At 44.2% G+C, this 23,584-nt stretch overlaps 1 protein-coding gene across 1 annotated transcript in view; it reads right to left on the reverse strand.

The window, feature by feature from the left end:
* The window catches only part of GFOD1 (Gfo/Idh/MocA-like oxidoreductase domain containing 1), a 150,198-nt gene extending 136,290 nt beyond the window's left edge, over nucleotides 1-13,908 (reverse strand). Inside the window, exon 1 of the mRNA XM_003416462.4 lies at nucleotides 13,396-13,908. Within this exon, the coding sequence (XP_003416510.1) occupies nucleotides 13,396-13,648 (253 nt within the window). The 5' untranslated portion in view covers nucleotides 13,649-13,908. The remainder of the gene's footprint in view (nucleotides 1-13,395) is intronic.
* Nucleotides 13,909-23,584: the final 9,676 nt, after the last annotated feature.

Consider the following 23,584-nt stretch of genomic DNA (forward strand, 5'->3'; position numbering starts at 1 on the left):
GAGAGTATGGCCCCTGGACACCCTTTCAGCTCAGTTAATGAGGTCACTCCTGAGGTTCACCCTTCAGCCAAAGATTGAACAGGCCCACGGAACAAAAGAAGACTAAAGGAGTGCCAGCCCAGGGGCAGGGACTGGATGGAAGGCAGGAGGGAACAGGAAAGCTGGTGATAGGGAGCCCAGGGTTGAGAAGGGAGAGTGTTGACATGTTGCGGGATTGTTAACCAATGTCATAGAACAATGTGTGTACTAGCCATTTAACGAGAAACTAGTTTGTTCTGTAAACCTTCATCTAAAGTACAATAATAAATAAATAAATAAAGATGGGGAGGGGAAATTTTTTTAAATGTTGTTCATCAACTCTTTACAGAAGGTTGTTAGCTTACAAAAGACATATTAATAAATCAAAGAAGTGGCAAAAAAAAAAAAAATACTGGTATCAGCAACTGCCTCCGGTAGAGGGTAACTGGGTAGCTGGAGGCCAGAGATGGGGGATATTTACTCTTCACTGAGTACTTTTATAACATTTGAGGTTTATACCATATGAATATTTAAGTCAGTTAATAAAGAAAAACTAAAAATTTATTAAAATAGGTGCTAGAAAGATGGGAGAACAGGGTGCTGAGAGCACAGAACGGTATGTAAGGGGTGGGGTTTAGAAAGCGGCAAAATTCCAGGGAGAGAGCAGTGGGCTGAGCCTTGACAGATGTGTAGACATCAACCACAAACACAAGGAGGAAGGGTGTTCCTGACAGAGGCAGGGAAATATAAGAGAACAGGGTTCATTCAAGGAAGGACCAGTGGTCTGGTGTAGGGAAGCTCAGGTGCTCAGGAATGGTGGCAGGAAATGAGGGTGGTCAGGCTGGTCAGAGGCCAGGTCTCACCAGTCACACCAGCAAGAAGCTGAAGATTTTCATGGAGTTGAAGGGGAGCCCTTGAAATGCAGAGGGGTAGCATGACCAGATCTGCAGTTCACCAAGGTCGACTGGCAGCCTTATGGAATGTGGGCTGAGGTGGAATGGGGAGGGGTCATTGGGAAACTGACTAACTCAGAGGCCAGGTGGGGGCCTGGACTGCTGAGGAGGAAGCATGGCTGCAGAACAAGGAACAGCTACAACAGGAATTTAGAAATAGCATCAACCAGATGTGGGAACTGAGTCTATAGATGGTGCGAAAAGCAGTAAGGATGACTCCAAGATTCTCACTTGTGCTACTGTTATCTGAGATAAGGAAGAGCTGTAACAGAGCAGGTTCAGGGGAGAGCAAAGGAAGAAAGCTTTGGGAGGCAGAACAGTAGAGTCAAATCTCTAGCTTCGTGATCGTTGATCAATTCACTTCAGGTCTCTGAGTCTTAGTTGTCTCATTTGTAAAATGGAGATGATATCTATCTTAGAAGATTTCATTATTTTAATATTTTAAATTACTTTAAAAATGAAAAGGAACACTTTATAAACCACAACTACCACATTGCCTGGCACATACCAAAAACCAGTTGCCGTTGAGTCGACTCTGATCATTGGGACCCCATGTGTGTCAGAGTAGAACTGTGCTCCAAAGAGTTTTCGATAGCTGATTTTTTGGAAGTAGATCACCAGGCCTTTCTTCCAAGGTGCCTGTGGATGGACTCAAACCACCAACCTTGCAGTCAGCAGGGAATGCATTAACTGTTTGCACCACTCAGGGACTCATAGCACATAGCAGGCACTTAATAAGACACTGTAGAAATTGTACATTGCAGACATGTTTCTACAATAGAGAAATGCTTAGTTCACTAGGGACTTAAAGCAAATTTTTAAGAATTAAAGGAAGATGTGTGTGATTCAACTGATTCCAAGTTAATTCTTCAATGGTTCCTAGGCCAGCCACCTCCTCTGGACATGCCTGTGACCAGTTACAAGTATGGATCTAGGGCCACAGGTCTATCACCATTGCTGGGCAAGCAACTCAAAACCAGGTCCTTGCTAAAGGAAGGACAATTCACTGGAACTAGTACAAAATTGGCCCATTTCAATTCCAAGCAAACACTAGTATACATAAACCCCCAATGGCCATACTAGCCTGATAACTGTTTGGGGTTTCACTTTCTGCATTTGTGCGGTGAACTTCTAACCACGACTGCAAAGCAAACCAAAGCAACAACCCCGCTGTGCACTGCAGGGTACAGTGCGAAGAAGAGCCTCTTCAGGAATTTTCCAGTGACCAAGGTGAAATCTAGAATGACACTAAAGCCCAGCCAAATCTAAATCCAATGCCACCATGTTTTCTATAATCACAGACCAGTTAAAATTACTTGCAAAAGCAGTTTTAAAAATGCTCAAGAGCAAAGGCGGAGCCAAGATGGCAGAATAGACAGACGCTTCTGGTGAGCCCTCCTTACAACAAAGACCCAAAAAAACAAGTGAAACCAGTATATTTGTGACAAGCTGGGAGCCCTGAGCATCAAAGGCAAGCTTAGACAACGAACTGAGGGGGCGGGGGAGGAAGGGACCGTTCAGAAGCAGAGAGGAGTTACCGGACCTGAATCGGGGGACCCTCGCAGGCACCACTCCCTGAGCGGCGGTGGCGGCGGCGGTGGTGGTGGGCTGGTACTAGCATTCGGCTACAGTTTCCTCAGGGAGAAGTAGCCAGCCACACAGCCTACCCACACCTCCAGAACCTGAGGAGAACAGCGCTCCCGGCAAAAGCTAAGTACTTGAGTATATTTTACCGTGCCCCCCACCAGCCCCCAAGCAGGCTTCAGCGGCTGAATCCCTGGGCCTGAGATAGACCCTGGTGAGCACCTACAGCCATCCTCCTGGCTTTAGGGAAGGAAAAAAATTGCAACTGTGGGGAGAAGATAATTTACTAGCTCCATTAACTGTGGGAGCTCAGGACAGAGGCAGCTCCTATCCAGGCATAAACTGTCTGTGGACCTTGAGCACCTTTCTCTTCTGCATGGACCTGTATGGGCCCATTTTGGGAGAATAGGCCCTTGTTGGCAAACACCAACCATTTCAGCTGTGCAGTGGAGAGGTGGGTGTTTGACGTTTGACATTGCTTTGTCTATTAAACAAGGTCCTCACCTACCCATATCAGGGACCTAAGGACTGGTAGCTCCACTCAGGTCACCCAGACACCCGCCACAGGGGTCCAAAGATAACTGGTACCTCCCAGTCCGTACAACCAAAAACTTTGGGTGTCCATGGTCCATCTGCAGAACACACCCACCAGCACGCCCTAGGGAACAGAGATGCGTTTTCCTCAGAGACACTTGGGGGTCGGTTCTCAGCCCCCTGCCTTATTCAGAGCATGACCCCCTGCTGCAATCAGATACCAGTATATATACCAATCACCCCTGTCCTTCTAAGACTGTAGAACACAGCCTGTACCACACACTTGATGATCAGCTACCTGAAAACCTGAGCTGAATTCATACAAGAAAACTGAATGGACTCCTAGACTGATATACCTGATAACAGCTCTAGCCAGCTGGGGACAGGACACCAGAGCTCCAAAGGGGAAAATAAGCAAGCTAGCTCACTCAAGCAACCCATAGGGGTATACCAAAACAAAACAAGGCAAGCAGCTATGACACAGTAAGCAAGCATAACCTAATGCAATAACTTATAGATGGCTCGGAGACAACAGTCAATATCAAGTCACATAAAGAAACAGACCATGATCACCTCAAAAGGATCTCAAAACAAAGAGTCCAGGAATCTTCTAGATGAAAGTGCATTCCTGGAATTACCAGATGCAGAATACAAAAGTTTAATATACAGAACCTTTCAAGACATCAGGAAGGAAATGAGGCAATATGCAGAACAAGACAAGGAACACACAGATAAAGCAACTGAAGAAATTAGAAAGATTATTCAGGAACATAATGAAAAGTTTAATAAGCTGGAAAAATCCATAGATAGACAGCAATCAGAAATTCAGAAGATTAACAATAAAATTACAGAATTAGACAACTCAATAGAAAATCAGAGGAGCAGAATTGAGCAAGTAGAAGCTAGAATTTCTGAACTCAAAGATAAATCACTTGGCACTAATATATTTGAAGAAAAATCAGATAAAAGAATTAAAAAAAATGAAGAAACCTTAAGAATCATGTGGGACTCTATCAAGAGAAATAACCTACGAGTGATTGGAGTACCAGAACAGGGAGGGATAACAGAAAATGCAGAGAAAATTGTTGAAGAATTTGTTGGCAGAAAACTTCCCTGATATTGTGAAAGATGAGAAGATATCTCTCCAAGATGCTCATTGAACTCCACATAAGGTAGATGTTAAAAGAAAGTCACCAAGACATATTATAATCAAACTTGCCAAAACCAAAGGTAAAAAGAGAATCATAAGAGAAGCGAGGGATAAAGGAAAAGTCACCTACAAAGGAGAGACAATAAGAATAAACTCAGACTACTCAGCAGAAACTATGCAGGCAAGAAGGCATAGGATGACATATTTAAAAAATTGAAGGAAAAAAAAATGCCTGCCAAGAATCATATATCCAGCAAAACTGTCCCTTAAATAAAATTTAAAAAATAATTTTTATTTTTATTTTATTATATGAAGGTGAAATTAAGACATTTCCAGATAAACACAAGTTTAGGGAATTTGTAAAAACCAAACCAAAACTATAAGAAATACTAAAGGGAGTTCTCTGGTTAGAAAATCAATAATATCAGGTATCAACCCAAGACTAAAAGACTGGGCAGAGCAACCAGAAGTCAACCCAGACACAGAAATCCAAAAAACAAAGCAAGATTAAAAAATAAATAAATAAAGCCCAAAACAGGGTAACAGCGATGTTATTACATAAAAGAAGACAACATTAAAACCATAAAGAGGGACTAAGAAATGTAATCATACACCTTCCCTATGGAGAGAAAGATACGGCGATACAAAGAAATGAAAGTTAGTTTTAAATTTAAAAAATAGGGGTAAACAAGAAGATAACGACAAAAGAGACAAACTATCCTACTCATCAAAATAAAATTCAAGGGAAAAATACAGACTCAGCAGAAACAAAATAAACAACAACAAATATGAGGAAAGGACAATATATAAAGAAAATCTACTCAGCACATAAAGTCAAGTGGGAAAAAGAAACTGTTGACACACAAAAAAAGACATCAAAATGCGAGCACTAAATTCATACCTATCCATAATTACACTGAAGGTAAATGGACTAAATGCACCAATAAAGAGACAGAGAGTGGCAGAATGGATTAAAAAACAAGACCCGTCTATATGCTGCCTACAAGAGACACACCTTAGACTTAGAGACACAAACAAACTAAAACTCAAAGGATGGAAAAATATATATCAAGCAAACAACAATTAAAAAAGAGCAGGAGTGGCCATATTAATTTCTGACAAAATAGACTTTAAAGTTAATTCCATCAGAAAGGATAAGGAAGGACACTATATAATGATAAAAGGGACAATACACCAAGAAGATATAACCATATTAAATATTTATGCACCCAATGACAGGGCTGCAAGATACATAAAACAAACTCTATCAGCACTGAAAAGTGAGATAGACGGCTCCACAATAATAGTAGGAGACTTCAACACACCACTTTCAGTGAAGGACAGGACATCCAGAAAGAAGCTCAATAAAGACACGGAAGATCTAAATGCCTCAATCAACCAACTTGACCTCGTAGACATATACAGAACACTCCACCTAACAGCAACCAAGTATACTTTCTTTTCTAGTGCACATGGAACATTCTCTAGAATAGACCACATATTAGGTCATAAACCAAGCCTTAACAGAATGCAAAACATTGAAATATTACAAAGCATCTTCTCTGACCATAAAGCTATAAAGTAGAAATCAATAACAGGAAAAGCAGGGAAAAGAAATGAAACACTTGGAAACTGAACAATACCCTCCTCAAAAAAGACTCATTAAGGATGGAATAAAGAAAATCAGAGAATCCAATGAGAATGAAAACACTTCCTATTAGAACCTTTGGGACACAGCAAAAGCAGTGCTCAGAGGCCAATTTATACCAATAAATGCACACATACAAAAAGAAGAGAGGGCCAAAATCAAAGAATTATCCCTACAACTTGAACAAATACAAAGAGAGCAACAAAAGAAACCCACAGGCACCAGAAGAAAACAAATAATAAAAATTAGAGCTGAACTAAATGAAATAGAAAACAGAAAAACAATTGAAAGAAATAACAAGAACAAAAGCTGGTTTTTTGAAATAATCAACAAAATTGATAAACCACTGGCTAAACTGACAAAAGAAAAACAGGAGAGGAAGCAAATAACCCGAATAAGAAATGAGAGGGGAGATATTACAACATACCCAAATGAAAATAAAAAAATCATATCAGATTACTATGAAAAACTATACTCAAACAAATTTGAAAACCTAGAAGAAATGGATGAATTCCTAGAAACACACTACCTACCTAAACTAACACAGAGGTAGAACAAGTAAATAGACCCATAACAAAATAAGAGATTGAAAAGGTAATCAAAAACTCCCAACAAAAAAAAAGCCCTGGTCTGGACGGCTTCACTGCAGAGTTCTACCAAACTTTCAGAGAAGAGTTAACGCCACTACTACTAAAGGTATTTCAGAGCATAGAAAAGGATGGAATACTACCAAACTCATCCTATGAAGCCACCATATCCCTGATGCCAAAACCAGGTAAAGACACCACAAGAAAAGAAAATTATAGACCTATGTGCCTCATGAATGTAGATGCAAAAACCCTCAACAAAATTCTAGCCAATAGAATTCAACAACATATCAAAAAAATAATTCACCATGACCAAGTGGGATTTATACCAGGTATGCAGGGATGGTTCAACATTAAAAAAACAATTAATGTAATCCATCATATAAATAAAAAAAATGACAAGAATCACATGATTTTATCAATTGGTGTAGAAAAGGCATTTGACAAAGTTCAACACCCATTCATGATAAAAACTCTCAGCAAATGGGAATAGAAGGAAAATTCCTCAACATAATAAAGGACAGTTATACAAAGCCAACAGCTAACATCACCCTAAATGGAGAGAGCCTGAAAGCATTCCCCTTGAGATCAGGAACCAGACAAGGATGCCCTTTACCACCACTCTTATTCAACATTGTGCTGGAAGTCCTAGCCAGAGCAATTAGGCTAGATAAAGAAATAAAGGGCATCCACACTGCCAAGGAAGTAGAAAAAGTATCTCTATTTGCAGATGACATGATCTTATACACACAAAACCCTAAGGAATCCTCCAGAAAACTACTGAAACTAATAGAAAAGTTCAGCAGAGTATCGGGATATAAGATAAACATACAAAAATCAGTTGGATTCCTCTACACCAACAAAAAGAACATCGAAGAGGAAATCACCAAATCAATCCCATTTACAGTAGCCCCCAAGAAGATAAAATACTTAGGAATAAATCTTACCAGAGATGGAAAAGACTTATACAAAGAAAACTACAGTACACTTCTGCAAGAAACCAAGAGACTTACATAAGTGGAGGAACATAACCTTGCTCATGGATAGGAAGACTTCACATTATAAAAATGTCTATTCTACCAAAAGTGATCTATACATTTAATGTAATTCCAATCCAAATCCCAAAGACATTCTTTAATGAGATGGAGAAACAAATCACCAATTTCATATGGAAGGGAAAGAGGCCCCGGATAAAGAAGGCATTACTGAAAAAGAAGAACAAAGTGGGAGGCCTTACTTTACCTGATTTTAGAACCTATTATACCGCCACAGTAGTCAAAACAGCCTGGTACTGGTACAACAACAGATACATGGACCAATGGAACAGAATTGAGAATCCAGACATAAATCCATCCACATATGAGCAGTTGATATTTGACAACAGCCCCAAAACAGTTAAATGGGGAAAAGACAGTCTTTTTAACAAATGGTGCTGGCATAACTGGATATCCATCTGCGAAAAAATGAAACAAGACCCATACCTCACTCCATGCACAAAAACAAGCTCAAAATGGATCAAAGACCTAAATATAAAATCTAAAACGATAAAGATCATGGAAGAAAAAATAGGGGGACAATGTCAGGAGCCCTAATACATGGCATAAACAGTATACAAAACATTATAAAGAATGTAGAAGAAAAACTAGATAACTGGGAGCTCCTAAAAATCAAACACCTATACTCATCCAAAGACTTCACCAAAAGAGTAAAAAGGCTACCTACAGACTGGGAAAAAGTTTTTAGCTACGACATTTCTGATCAGTGCCTGATCTCTAAAATCTACATGATGCTGCAAAAACTCAACTGCAAAAAGACAAATAACCCAATTAAAAAATGGGCAAAAGATATGAATAGACACTTCACTAAAGAAGACATTCAGGTAGCTAACAGATATATGAAGAAATGTTCACGATCATTAGCCATTAGAGAAATGGAGATCAAAACTACAATGAGATTGTATCTCACTCCAACAAGGCTGGCATTAATCCAAAAAACACAAAATAATAAATGTTGGAGAGGCTGTGGAGAGATTGAAACACTTATACACTGCTGGTGGGAATGTAAAATGTTACAATCACTTTGGAAATCGATTTGGCACGTCCTTAAAAAGCTAGGAATAGAACTACCATATGATCCAGCAATCCCACTCCTTGGAATACATCCTAGAGAAATGAGCCTTTACACGAACAGATATATGCACACCCATGTTTATTGCAGCACTGTTTACAATAGCAAAAAGATGGAAGCAAACAAGGTGCCAATCAATGGATGAATGGATAATTAAATTATGGTATATTCACACAATGGAATACTACGCATCGATAAAGAACAGTGAGGAATCTGTGAAACATTTTATAACATGGAGGCACCTGGAAGGCATTACGCTGAGTGAAATTAGTCAGATGCAAAAGGACAAATACTGTATAAGACCACTATTATAAGTTCTTGGGAAATAGTATACACTGAGAAGAACACATTCTTTTGTGATTACAAGAGGGGGGAGGGAGAGAGGGTGGGAGAGGGTTATTTACTGATTAGTTAGTAGATAAGAACTACTTTAGGTGAAGGGAAGGACAATACTCAATACACGGAAGGTCAGCTCAACTGGAATGGACCAAAAGCAAAGAAGTTTCCGGGATAAACTGAATGCTTTGAAGGTCAGCGGAGCAAGGGCGGGGGTTTGGGGACTATGGCTTAAGGGGACTTCTAAGTCAATTGGCAAAATAAATTCTATTATGAAAACATTCTGCATCCCACTTTGAACTGTGGCGTCTGGGGTCTTAAATGCTAACAAGCGGCCATCTAAGATGCGTCAATTGGTCTCAACCCACCTGGATCAAAGGAGAATGAAGAACACCAAGGTCACATGATAACTATGAGCCCAGGAGACAGAAAGGGCCACATGAACTACAGACTTACATCATCCTGAGACCAGAAGAACTAGATGGTGCCCGGCCACAACAGACGACTACCCTGACAGGGAGCACAACAGAGAACCCCTGAGGGAGCAGGAGAACAGTGGGATGCAGACCCCAAATTCTCATAAAAAGACCATACTTAATGGTCTGACTGAGACTAGAAGAATCCCGGCAGTCATGGTCCCCAAACCATCTGTTGGCCCAGGACAGGAACCATTCCTGAAGACTACTCATCAGACATGGAAGGGACTGGACGATGGGTTGGGGAAAGATGCTAATGAAGAGTGAGCTACTTGTATCAGGTGGACACTGGAGACTGTATTGTCATCTCCTGTCTGGAGGGGAGATGGAAGGGTAGAGAGGGTTAGAAACTGGCAAAACGGTCACGAAAGGAGAGACTGGAAGGAGGGAGCGGGCTGACTCATTAGGGGGAGAGTAAATGGGAGTATGTAGTAAGGTGTATATAAGCTTATATATGACAGATAGACTTGATTTGTAAACTTTCACTTAAAGCACAATAAAAATTATTAAAAAAAAAAAAGCTAGGAATAGAACTACCATATGATCCAGCAATCTCGCTCCTTAGAACACATCCTACAGAAATGAGCCTTTACACGAACAGATATATGCACACCCATGTTTACTGCAGCACTGTTTACAATAGCAAAAAGATGGAAGCAAACAAGGTGCCAATCAACGGATAAATGAATAAATAAATTGTGGTATATTCACACAATGGAATACTATGCATCGATAAAGAACAGTGAGGAATCTGTGAAACATTTCGTAACATGGAGGAACCTGGAAGGCCTTATGCTGAGTGAAATTAGTCAGTAGCAAAAGGACAAATATTGTATAAGACCACTATTATATGAACTTGAGAAATAGTTTAAACTGAGAAGAAAATATTCTTTTGTGGTTACGATAGGGGGAGGGAGGGATGGTGGGAGAAGGGTATTCACTAATTAGATAGTAGATCAGAACTACTTTAGGTGAAGGGAAAGATAGCACACAATACAGGGGAGGTCAGCACAATTGGACTAAACCAAAAGCAAAGAAGTTTCCTAAGTAAACAGAATGCTTCGAAGGCCAGTGTAGCAGGGGCAGGGGTCTGGGGACCATGGTTTCAGGGGACACCTAAGTCAATTGGCATAATTAAATCTATTAAGAAAACATTCTGCTTCCCACTTTGAAGAGTGGCTTCTGGGGTCTTAAACGCTAGCAAGCAGCCATCTAAGATGCACCAATTGGTCTCAACCCATCTGTATCAAAGAAGAATGAAGAACACCAAGGACACAAGGTGATTACGAGCCCAAGAGACAGAAAACGGTCACGTGAACCACAGACTACATCATCCTGAGACCAGAAGAACTAGATGGTGCCCAGCTACAACCTATGACTGCCCTGACAGGGAACACAACAGAGAACACCGGAGGGAGCAGGAGAACAGTGGGATGCAGACCCCAAATTCTCATATGACCAGACTTAATGGTCTGACTAAGACTGGAAGGACCCCGGTGGTCATGGCCTCCAGACCTTCCTTTGGCCCAGGACAGGAACCATTCCCGAAGCCAACTCTTCAGACATGGATTGGACTGGACAATGGGTTGGAGAGGGATGCTGGTGAGGAGTGAGCTCCTTGGATCAGGTGGACACTTGAGACTATGTTGGCATCTCCTGCCTGGAGGCGAGATGAGAGGGTGGAGGGGGTTAGAAGCTGGAGAAATGGACACAAAAAGAGAGAGTGGAGGGGGAGAGCAGGCTGTCTCATCAGGGGGAGAGTAATTGGGAGTGTGTAGCGAGATGTATATGGGTTTTTGTGTGAGAGACAGACTTGATTTGTAAACTTTCACTTAAAGCACAATAAAAATTATTTTAAAAAAATGCTCAAGACCTACCATGAAAAAACAACAACAACAAAAACCCTATGGCTTAGTCATGGTTATTAAACTAAGTCTATTTTCTATGCATCCTATACTTGGTTATGAAGCGCTAACTCACGTTAGTCTTGCCAAGGGAAAAAGTCATAAAGTTTTTTTTTTTTAATTAAGAACAGAAGAAGTATCCAGAAATGTCTAATTATGTCATGTCTCTTGAAGCCAGAGCCCCCAGATGCCTTGATGGCTAAAGTATCAGAGATGGTCAGAAAACAGGAACATCCTTGTTCCCTAATCACCACTAACTGTTCTGGATACATGCCATTAGGGCTGCATGACTCCACTTATATGAAATATCTCTAGACAAATGCAGAGAGACAGAAGTGGGTTGGTGGGTCTGTGGGTCTGACCTGTAGGACTGTGCTGCCAAAGGATGGAGAAGCGATGTTACAGCAAGGTTTTTCTGATGGAACCAGTCATAAGCCCTCTAGTATAAACAGGGCTCAAGATGGACCTGTTTTATACAAACTGCCCCAATAGATTTATACTAGAGGACGGCCATAATCTCCCTGATATGCACAGAACCAGTGTAAGCACTTAAGTTAACTACCGTACATGTGTGTTACAGCAAACAGAAAAGAAATATCGGCCATAGCCCAATGACTCTCCATTTAAGGCCAAAAAACCAGGCTGTAAAAGACAGGAGCTTAATAAAATTAAAGTTAAAGCTGACAGCCTTGAGCAGCTCCACTAGGAATTGCTGTCAGATGTCCTATCTGAGCCGATAACTGAATGGCCTGGTAAAGACGGTGTTTCTGTGGACAAAGAATTCTACATTCTGTTCATAGATCCGGAAGTGTACATTTCATCTACCCTGAATCACAGCCATTAAAACATTCTTTCCAAGATTACATAAATTACCGTTGGTTTCTTGGTGCTGTCTCTACTGTTCCCAGTTCTTCCCTTCTAACTGCTCTAATGTGTAACCCCGTGCCCTAAGCTTTATCTCTTTCCTCCCCAATAAAAACTCCAACTGTCAAGGGCAGGGATACATTTTCTCAGAACAGAAAAGAGTGAGCTACCTTCCTGAGATTGTTTTAGGTATGTGTGAGAACGCTGATGGACAAAAACAACACGTCTTGTTCCTCTGCGCATGGCAGAGACGCTGATAACTCTGCTCTCAGACTGTTCAAGGGCGGGCGGGGGGCGGATGGTGAGGGGCTGTGAGCTAGCTCATCCCCAACTCGCCTGTCAGCGCCATGCCTCACAACTACTCCTGAAGGGAATTAAGGAAGGAACATCGCACTCTTCCAAATGAATCTGGCAACTTTGGCCTTTTCCAACACGAAGCATCCCTATCCCTGCCTTTCGAATTACTGCGCCCATCCCCTATATATTTAAGACCTATTATTATTATTTTTTTTTTTACTCCATATCGGTGTTGAAGACAATTCCAAAACTGCCGCACACAAAACTTAAATTCCCCTGGTTTTTACCAAACCAGCCTTTGCTAAGCGACAATCCCTCTGAAAACATCCAACCACTCCCGCCATCCTGGCCTTCAGCTCAGACAGAATAATTCCACCCAATTGTCGCGTCTCTAATCTCACACTAAATAAACTCACAGCAGAAAGAAATCAACGAGCCTAGCAGGGTGCCACAGCTGCTAAACAGCAGGTACTCCACCGCCCCAGGAAAACCGAGACACGTGCAGGGCCCTTTTTTCAGCGTTCCTGGGCGCGCACTCGCCTCTCACAGGCGCGCACGCACGCACACACTCGGGCGCTACACACACCGCTGGGGACTCGGTTTCCTTCCCCAGCAGAGCAGCACACCCCTGTCTTCAGCATATGATCCGCCTCAGTCTCAACCTGGAACAGCCTTCCCTCATCCCCATCCCGGGGTCACACGCCTCCTCCAACCTCTCCACACACGTGGGGGAAGTGTGTCCGGGTGGTGCCAGGCGGGCGGAGGGAACCGCAGGGGTGGCCCAGGCCAGGAATAAGGAAGGGAGGGAGCTCCGAGTGGGATCTGGGAAGGTGGACACCAGGTAAGCTTCTAGAATGGAAGAGATGAAAGACGGAACTGGGAGAAAGCTGGGGAAGATACAGGAGGGGGTCGCTCACCCAGGGTTTTGACAGCGATCTGCCTAGTGAGGGGCGGCGGCAGGTTGATGCAAACCAGATCGACGTCCTGATGCAGGAGCACCTCATCAATGCGGCAGGTGTAAAAGGGGACGCTCATCTCCTTGGCCAGCTCCTCCGCTTCCTCCTGCGTGCGACCCCACAGCGCCTTCACCGAGAAGCCCTCGTCCTTCAGCAGCGGGATGATGACACGGGCCGTGAGGCTGGTGCCGAACACGCCCACCCCGGGCAGCATGGCTGCTCAGGTCCGCCTGGTGCTCCTTCTGCTCGGATCTCCAGTCAGACACGCGCGCACACCCCCTGGAACCAGTCCTGCCCCCGGCTCCTCCAGCCAGCTCCGTCGCCGTGTGCTGGGCAAAGCGCCCGGGCTGCGAGGGCGCACTGAACTGCAGGAGAGCAGGCTCCTAGCGTCTCAGAACCGTGACCGCTGCGGTGTCCGCCACGCGGGGCTCCAGTCCTTCCCAGAGGCGGCAGCAGGAACCCCCACGGGGCGTCCAAAGCCCCGATGCCGCGCGGGGCCCTGGCTCAGGCGGCTCCCCCACCGCGGAGCCGGCCGGATCCCTGCGCCCCCCCGAGGCCGCTCCATGGTCGGCTCATTCCCGCGTCCGCGCCGCAGCAGCCCGGGACCGGCTCTTTCCCGCGTCGTCTCCCCAACCGCGGAGTCCCCCACAACAGCCCGTACCCCCTGCCGGAGAGCGGTCCAGCCCAGTTGCGGGATCCCCTTTCTCCCTCGCCCTCCGCTGGAATGAAATAACCCAGCGGCCACTAGGCGGCCCGCTAAGGATGCGGCTGCGAGCGCGCCGGGAGCGGATCCCAAGCTACAGCGCGACGGCGGCCCCGACCCGGCGCCAGCCTCCTCATTCTGCTGCCATGTTCCCCCGCAGCACGGCGCGGGCAGCCTCGGCCCAGGCCGGCTCGGGCTCCCGGCTCCCGCGGGGACGAAGGCGGAGTTGGCGAGTTGGGCTGTCAGCGGCGGGGCTTTCCTGCCACGCCCTCCTCGCAGCGCCGCGCGCCATTGGCCGCCGCTCGCCCCGCCCCCACCGCAGCGCCCTGCCCCGCCCCCGCCCGTTCCCGGTGCGCACCACCCCCAGCCCCGCGCCGGGGAACCCAGCCCGACTCCACCCCCTCGGCTCGCACCGTCCGGCGCCTCCCTCCCAGACAGCCTGGCCTGCTAGGCGGGCTCTAGGCGGGCGGAGACGCTGTTGTGCGCGACGGCTACGGTGGAGCTGGGGGTCTCCGAAGCGGCTGCGGCAAGTGCATCTCACATCTCAGTTCTCCAGGATGTGTCTCCCTGGCCAGACGCCACGCCTGCCTCTCATTCTCTTGCTTTGGCTCCTTGCGCTACCGCCTCCTGAGTCCTCCACCCCGCTTCTCCTCTTTTGTCCCCCCACCCGTCCCCAGCTCCCTTTCCGGGCCCTCACCAGGGAGCCGTCGGGACTCTGCGCCCCTGGTTTCCCACCATATCCTGCGTGGAAGGTAGTAGGCCCTCAATAAACATTTGCCAAATAGGTGAGTGATTATTCATTGAGTGCCCACTTTATGCCCACTTGGTGCGGGGGACAGGGGGTCCCAAAGCTGAAAGGCACGGTTCCTGTTCTCTAGCGCAAGGTCTGTACATAGGGCAGGAGTCCTGTCATGTTCATCTCTACAGCCCTCAGCCCAATGTGGCACATGATCTGCTTCTTTCAACACACGGGTGGAGAACCTGATCCCCTGAGTTTAAAACAACTTGTAACAACCGGCAGAGGGGCGGGACACGTGGAGAGAGCCAGACACCATAAAAGCTTGTGTGTAGCAATGTGGGGAGGAGGCTGACCTCAGGGAGTTAGAAGAAAGAAACAGAGGACACTGGGTGCTCGGGGTGCCTGGCAGCGGCCTGGGGAGGGCCAAGAGACAAAAGGGGGTGTTGCTATCAACGCTGACAGGCTCCTTCTGAGCAGAGGTTTTGTCAGGACCCAGGCAAGTACACTAACAGGTTCGGGGTGGAGATGAGTCAAGTTTACAGTACACAAGAGGCCGGGCCACTTGTCAGAGATGGCGCTGTGCACACAGAGCAAGAGATAAGCAGCTTGCCATGAAAAACCAAACCAAACCCATTGCCCTCGAGTAGATTCCCACTCATAGCAATCCTATAGGGCAGAGTAAAACTGTCCCCATAGGGTTTCCAAGGAGCACCTGGTGGATTCAAACTGCCAATCTTTTGGTAAGCGGCCATAGTTCTTAACCACTAGGGCACCAGGGTTTGGCATAAGGTGGAAATAAAACGGGCAGAGCCAGAGCGTGTGTGCATGACTCCTGGCCGTCATTTACAACCTGTGGGGTCTTGAGCTCAGGTTTCATCTGTAAAATGAGGGTAATGATGGTTTCTACAAGTAGGGTTTTATGAGGATCATATGAGTTGACATAAAGTCCTGGAACATAGTAAACCCTATATGAAAAAACAAAATAAAAAAAACTGTTGCCCTCAAGTGGACTCTGACCCGTGGTGGCCCCATGCCTGTCAGAGTACAGCTGTCCTACATAGGGTTTTCAATGGCTGATTTTTTGGAAGTACATGTAGATCACCAGGCCTTTCTTCTGAGGCATCTCCATGTGGACTTGAAAAATCTTTTGGGAGTTGCAGCCGAGTGGGTTAACTGTACCACCCAGGGACAAGCCTGTATGAGTATTAAATAAATAAATACAGAGAATGTGTTTGTTACCAACATTATTTGCTGAGGTAAGAGACAGTTGTACAAGTCCAGCAATATCTAGCTAATAACAGGGAGTTTTTTTGTATTCTTTTAAAGAGAACTCTATCCTTAGCTTCAGTGTGAATAAAAATAAGACCTTCGAATAAAAATAAGACCTTCCATCTCATAATGTCCAGAGAAAATAATCACATTTAATTCTCATTAGAAATGTGTGAAATAAACGTTATAATCCCCAATTCATGGTAGACAAAACTGAACCCTGAAGGCAACACAAATTTACAGGTTGAAGCAAAACGTTTCATTTACAACCTTTCCTCTGAACTGTTCCTCCCCCATCTCAGCAAAGGCACTGCCATCCCACCTGGGCCAGAAACTTGGAAGCCGTTAGGGCGCTGTCTTTCTTTTGCACTCTCTAGCCAATCCATCAGCAAATCCTGTCTGCTCTGCTTTCAAAATGCATCCAGAGACTGACCGCTTCTCCCTACCCCCAAGGACACATCCTGATCCAAGTCACCATCCTCACTCCAGGGATCACAGCTCTTGCCCCCCAGAGTTCACATTCTCCACTCAGCAGCCACAGTGACCCTTTAAAAGAGAAGTTAAATTGTGTCAGGTCAAGCTCTATACCAACTAATGAATAGTCATCACACTTAGAATAAACCCCAGAGTCCTCAGGATGGCCTGAAAGGCTCTACCCGACCTAGCCCCCCACTTCACATGTCTCATCACCTACCAGTGTACCCCATGCCTGGCATTTCAGCACAAGGGCCTCCTTGCCGTGCACTGCACGAGCCAGGCCTGTTCTTGTCCCAGGAACTTTGCACACATGCGTACACACACACACCCCCATGTTGCACACTCTCTCACTTTCCTCAGGCATTTGCTCAAAGGTCTCCTCCTCAGATTGCCTTGCCTGACCCATGCCATCCAAAATGACATCGCTGTCACATTTCATCTCTTTGTACAGCTTTAATTTTTATACTTCCTATCACTGCCTCACATTATATTATACACCTGAGCATGTTTCTTATCCCTCTGCCTCACCAGCTTATAAACTGCTTAAGATCAGAACTGTGTGTGTCTTGTTCATGACTGGATCCCCAGTGTCAAAATTGTGACTGGCACCCAGCAGACGCTCAATACACATTTACTGAGTGAATGCTTGTATGCTCTTCTAACGACCATGAATTAATGTTTTTTAAAATCCTCAGAACAGTGCAAAAAAGCATGTGCAAAAAAGGTTTAGGCACTGGAGATGCAAAGCTGAGTAGTATGGTTTCCTGTCCCCAGGTTGCTTAAGCCAGGTGAATGGAGACATGATTGGCCACATCAATACAGCAGGACCTGAAAAGGATAGAGACCTGCACGGGATATTTGAAAGCAGAAGCTGGCCTCTCAAATTAGAATGGGAAGCTTGTGGAGATGTGCAGAGAGAAGTAAGCTAGACCCAGGCTTAAAACTTGCTGGAGCTAACTAGCAGGGATTACGGGGGGAGTGGCTATTTTAGACAGAGAAAAGATAAAAGCAGACTAAGGTGGGAGGTGCTTTAATCACCTCCTATCTACCCCATGGAGCCCTGATGGTGAAGTGGTTAAGAGCTCAGCTGCTAACCAAAAGATTGGCAGTTCAAATCCACCAGCCACTCCTTGGAAACCCTATGGGGCAGTTCTACCTTGTCCTACAGGGTCACTTTGAGTCAGAATCTGCTCGAGGGTAATGGGTTTGGGTTTTGTTTTGCTTTGTTTGTTTGTTTTTTGGTATTTATCCCATTGGTGAGGGAGATGTCCCTACCCTAGGGTTATGGGGATGGTCAAACCCACTGGATAGATGAGATTGATGGTAGTTTATTAATCACATATTCTCACAGGCCAGGACAGGAGGACATGGCATGGCATGGAGAGTCACTTGGGGGTTGCACACAGAAACAGAGTGAACAAGCAAGGAGTGTGGGATGCAACCTTTGTAATAACAAAAGGGTGGGGTGTCCCCCGGTTCCTTTGGGAGGATGTGATTGGCTTGTTTGAATAATTCCACGGGCTGTTAGGGAACTGAAACCCACTACTCAGAAATAAACAGGAACTTTGCCTGGTCTCTTTGATAAGGAGGGTTATTTGGCTAGAGGACCTTATCCATGGGAACAGAGTGGGGAGGAAAACTTGCAATTATGCTATTTGTGGCCCTCCAAATTTTACCAGCTAGCCAGGCAGCAAATAATATTGAGCCTTAATTTTAGGCCTTAACGTCACAGAAGGGTCTGTGTGGAGGAGATCAGAAAGTGACAGGTCACCACTGAAAGATTTAAAGCAGAGAAGTGCACACCCTGTTTTATACAAATAACGTGCATACCCTCTATGTTTGTCTGCAAACTGTGTCCTCCTCTCCCCAGGAGGTATTTTCAGAAGTGTACTATGCTCATTTTCTTTTACAGCAACCTGTAAAAAAAAAAAATTGGCATAGCAGTGCTTCTGAAAATACCTGTGGTTGGGGCGGGGAGAGGGCAAGGTTGGCAAACAAGCATGGAAGGTACACGTTATTTGCATACAAATATGGCAATCAGATTGGCAGTTTAGAACTATCGCTCAGGCTCCCATGTGGAGAGTGGACAGTAAAGGCCCCACCCAACACAGCCCACCAGGGAGATGACTGTGCTAACCTGCGAGTGAAGGGAGAAGGTTTGAACTAAAGCAGCAGCCATGGCAATGAAGAGGACAGAGATACATGAGATAAAACAGAACACTTCTTGAGATACCAAGGAGATGAAATCTCCTGGGCCTAGTAGTTAATGGGATGTGGGAGATGAGTGAGAAGGATTGGAGACAGCTTCCCAGTCTGGAGCTAGTGGAAGAGCTGAGCTACATTTCTGTCCACACAGGTTGTATAAGTGTTGTTTCATGAGTACTAGATGGAAGCATTTTTTTTTTTTAGATGGAAGCATTACTCGAAGCAAGCATCTACTGCCAGCTTCTAATAATACCGACCCTTGAACATACAGGCTTATGCGTGTGTTGCTTTCAGAAACATCTATTGGTTACGCTTCACACTCTTTGTGTGAAACTCTCCTAAACCCTGAGTCCTGAATCCTGACAAAATCAAATATTTTTACATTTTAAAACAGTTCTGAAAATAAGCCTAACATTCTTTCCCCTTAAACTATGATTCAGCTGCCAACCTCAACTACTTGCATTTGGTTGAAGATTTTGGCCCATTTCAATGCTGTATAAAGTAACCATCATGTGACTCCAAGAGGAACATTCTAAACCTTCCTTTAGAAATAAAACTAGAAAAGATCACTTTTTTAATACTATCCCTAGGTTGATGACAAAATGGACTTTCTTCTCATATTAATTGAGTTTAATGATAAAGAAAACACAAATCCTCACAACTGGACCAATAAGCAACATCATGATAAACGGAGAAAAGATTGAAGTTGTCAAGAATTTCCTTTTACTTGAACCCACAATCAACACCCATGAAAGCAGCAGTCAAGAAATCAAATGTCGTAGTGCATTGGGCAAATCTGCTGCAAAAGACCTCTTTTAAAAGTGTTAAAAAGCAAAGATGTCACTTTGAGGATTAAGGTGCCCCTGACCCAAGACGTGGTATTTTCAATTGTTTCACATGCCTGTGAAAGCTGGACAATGAATAATGAAGACCAAAGAAGAATTGATGCCTTTGAATTATGGCGTGGCGAAGAATACTGAATATACCACAGACTGCCCGAAGAATGTACAAGTCTGTCTTGGAAGAAGTACAACCAAAGTGCTCCTTGGAAGTGAGGATGGCGAGACTTTGTCTCATATATTTTGGGCATGTTTTCAGGAGGGACCAGTCCCTGTTGAAGGACATCACGCTTGGTAAAATAGAGGGTAAGCAAAAAAGAGGAAGGACTTCAATAAGATGGACTGACACAGTGGCTGCAACAATGGGCTCAAACAGCAATTGTGAGGATGGCGCAGGACCGGGCAGTGTTTCCTTCTGCTGTACATAGGGTCGCTATGAGTCAGAACCAACTCGACGGCACCTAACAACAACAACATATAGTGCTGCTCTACAGAAATATCACAAGTGGGTGGATTTAACAAACAGAAATTTATTTTCTCAGAATTCTGGGGGAAGGTTCCTGTCTCTTTTTAGCTTCTATTCCTTGGTTCCTTGACGATCTTCATGTGGCCTGGCATCTTTCTTCCCCCATATATGCTTCCTACTTCTGTGTCTAATCCGCTCTTCTTACATCTCAAAAGTGATTGACTTAAGCTACACCGTACCCTGGTGGCGCAGTAGTTAAGAGCTCAGCTGCTAATCAAAAGGTCAGCAGTTGGAATTCATCAGCCACTCCTTGGAAACCCTAGGGGGCAGCTTACTCTGTCCTATAGGGTCGCTATGAATCGGAATCAACTTGATGGCAATAGGTACACTAATATGTCTCATTAACATAACAAAGAAAACCCTATTTCCAAATGGGATTACATCCACAAGTATAGGGGTTAGAATCTATAACACATGACAAAATTCAATCCATAACACATCATTTTAAATGTCTTTTTCACTGTAAAAGTCATGTATGCACATTACAGAATTTTCAGAAAATAAAATGAAATCAGCTTAAGTCTGTCCATCCTTATATAATCAAACCAAAACCAAACCCACTGCCATCGAGTCAATTCCAACGCATAACAAACCCATAGGGTTTCCAAGGCTGTAAATCTCTATGGAAGCAGACTGCCACATCTTTTCCCCGAGGAGCCAATAGTGGTTTGAACCCTCAACCTTTCGGTTAGCAGTCGATCAGTTTAACCATTCTTACATAGCCTCTGTAAATAATTTGGTTTGTTTGCTTCCACAATTCTGAAAATAAAAAAAGGTTTTGCTATTTTATTGACTAGATTTATTGTTCTTTTGTAATTTTTTCGTTAAAAAGTTGCTAGCAAGGCCCCTATGTTACTGTCACAAAGTAGAAACTGGCTTTGAACACCTTCAGCTGAGTATCCACAGATATCCAATATCCACATAAATCTTAATATTTGTGGAATGGAATATGTTTACTCTTTGCAGAATTATAACTTTGTGAAGCTAAAAAACTCAAATACTTATGACTGAAGATGTTAGAGCAATACCAAACAGTTCTAATATTCATAACACTGAATTCGTTTTCATTAGTAGAGTTTTAAAATGTATTCATTCATTGTTATACTTTCACCTCTTGGCTTTTTTGTTGTTAATAATATAATAGCTGAGTGCTTATTATATACCAGACACTACGCTAAGCACTTTGCATGCGTTTACCCCTCACAGCTCTGTCAGGCAGATACTATTATCCCCATTGCTATAAATAAAGCCCCAGTGCCTGTTGCCATCGAGTCGGTTTTGACTCAGGGCGACCCCATGTGTGTCGGAGTAGAACTGTGCTCCATAGGGCTTCAGTGGCTGATTTTCCAGAAGTAGATCGCCAGGCCTTTCTTCAGAGGTGCCTCTGGGTGGACTCAAACCTCCAACCTCTCAGTTAGCACCCAGGTGCAAACAACTTGCACCACTCAGAGATTCCACAAATGAAGAAACTAATACATAAAAAAGTTAAGTAACTTGCCAGAGGTCGCAAATGAATAATTTGAACCAAGCCATCTGACTTCGTAATAACAGCATGTAACCACTTGCCATCAAGTCCATTCCAACTCATAGTGACCCTATAGGACAGAGTAGAACTGCCCCATAGGGTTTCCAAGGAGCATCCGGTGGATTCACACCGCTGACCTTCTGGTTAGCAGCTGTAGCTCTTAACCACTGTGCCACTAGGGCACTTCCACTGAGCATGCTGCCCTTTATATTAGATACCAAAACAAAAAACCAAACCTGTTGCCATCGAGTTGATTCTGACTCATGGAGACCCCGTGTATATCAAGGTAGAACTGTGCTCCATCGGGCTTCCTGTGGCTGGTTTTTTGGATATAGAGCACCAGGCCTTTCTTCTGCGGCACTTCTAGGTGGACTTGAACCTCCAGCCTTTAGGTTAGCAGTTGAGTGCAAACCTTTTGCACCAATCTAGGGATCGTTGTATTAGGTACTAAAACTACTGCTGTCAAGTTGATTCTGACTCATAGCTATGCTGCAGGACAAGGAGAACTGTCTTACAGGGTTTCCAAGGCTGTAATCTTTACAGAAACAGATTACCACATCTTTCTCCTGAGGAGCTGCTGGTGGGTTTGAACCGCTGATCTTTTAGTTAGCAGCTGAATGCTTTAACCACTGTACCCCAGGTTTCCTTATGTTAGTTACTACAGCCCCTATTTTCCCCTGACACCAGGTACTTGGTTCCTCTAGGGAGGAGGCGCTCACCTGTGTTTCTTCTCCAGGTCCTTCTCCCTTCTCCTAACAAAGGTGAACTGACTCCCTAAGGAGCTAGTTCACTACAGCTGCCATCTAGGTCATGAGAAGCAGGGCTGTGCTTGTGCAGCTTCTCCTTGGGGACAGGGCCCACAGGACAGGGAATAATAGCCAGTCTGTTTCCAGTACCGCAGGTTCTTAGAGGGCAAAATGCCAAAAATATTACATATTCATATAATTATGTGGGTGTTTGTTCTCCACAATTCAATCTTACGGATGTTTCCAAACACAGGAATATTTGGGGAGCTTCCAAACATTCAGGTGGGTTATGTCATGTAAAGCAAGCATCCAGGTAATTGAAAATTTCAATTACAAAACAAATAAATAAATAAAACTTTTTTACATCTTTTTTTAGAGACATAACTAAAAAGATAGGATTGGGTAAAATTTCTGGAAGAGTAATCATCCAAATGGTGGGATTAGATGAAAGTATGTAATCAGCGATTTAGGATAGAAGAGAACAAATTTATCAAAAATAGTAAAATAGTTCCTCTAAAATTCTTAGCTACTAGATAACAGCAATACTCTACTGATAAGCAATTTGGTCCTAGCAAACATTTTCAAATCTTTGACCAAATGCCTGGAGATCTTTCCTCATAATATACATATATATATACACAATACACACACACACACACATATGTATATGCTGTCAAGTTGACTCTGACTCATAGTGACCCCACATGAGCGCCTGGTGGATCTGAACTGCAGACCTTTTGGTTAGCAGCTGTATCACTTAACCATTATGCCACTACACCCTGGAGGTGCAGTAGTTAAGTGCTACAGCTGCTAACCAAAACCTCGGCAGTTCAAACCCACCAGGCGCTCCTTGGAAACTCTACGGGGGCTGTTCTACTCTGTCCTATAAGGTCACTATGAGTCGGAATCGACTCGACGGCAATGGGTTTGGTTTGGTTTCATCTAATATAAAAAAACAAAACCAAATCTGTTGCCCAGCAGGGTTTCCAAGGAGGGCTGGTGGATTCAAACTGCTGACCTTTTGGTTTGCAGCCGAGCTCTTAACCACTGCACCACCAGGGCTCCAGATAGATAGATATGTTATGGTTGTTGTTGTTCTTAGGTGCCGTCAAGTGGGTTCC

This window comes from Loxodonta africana, chromosome 1 (genome assembly GCF_030014295.1).
Source record: "Loxodonta africana isolate mLoxAfr1 chromosome 1, mLoxAfr1.hap2, whole genome shotgun sequence".
Lineage (NCBI taxonomy): Eukaryota > Metazoa > Chordata > Mammalia > Proboscidea > Elephantidae > Loxodonta > Loxodonta africana.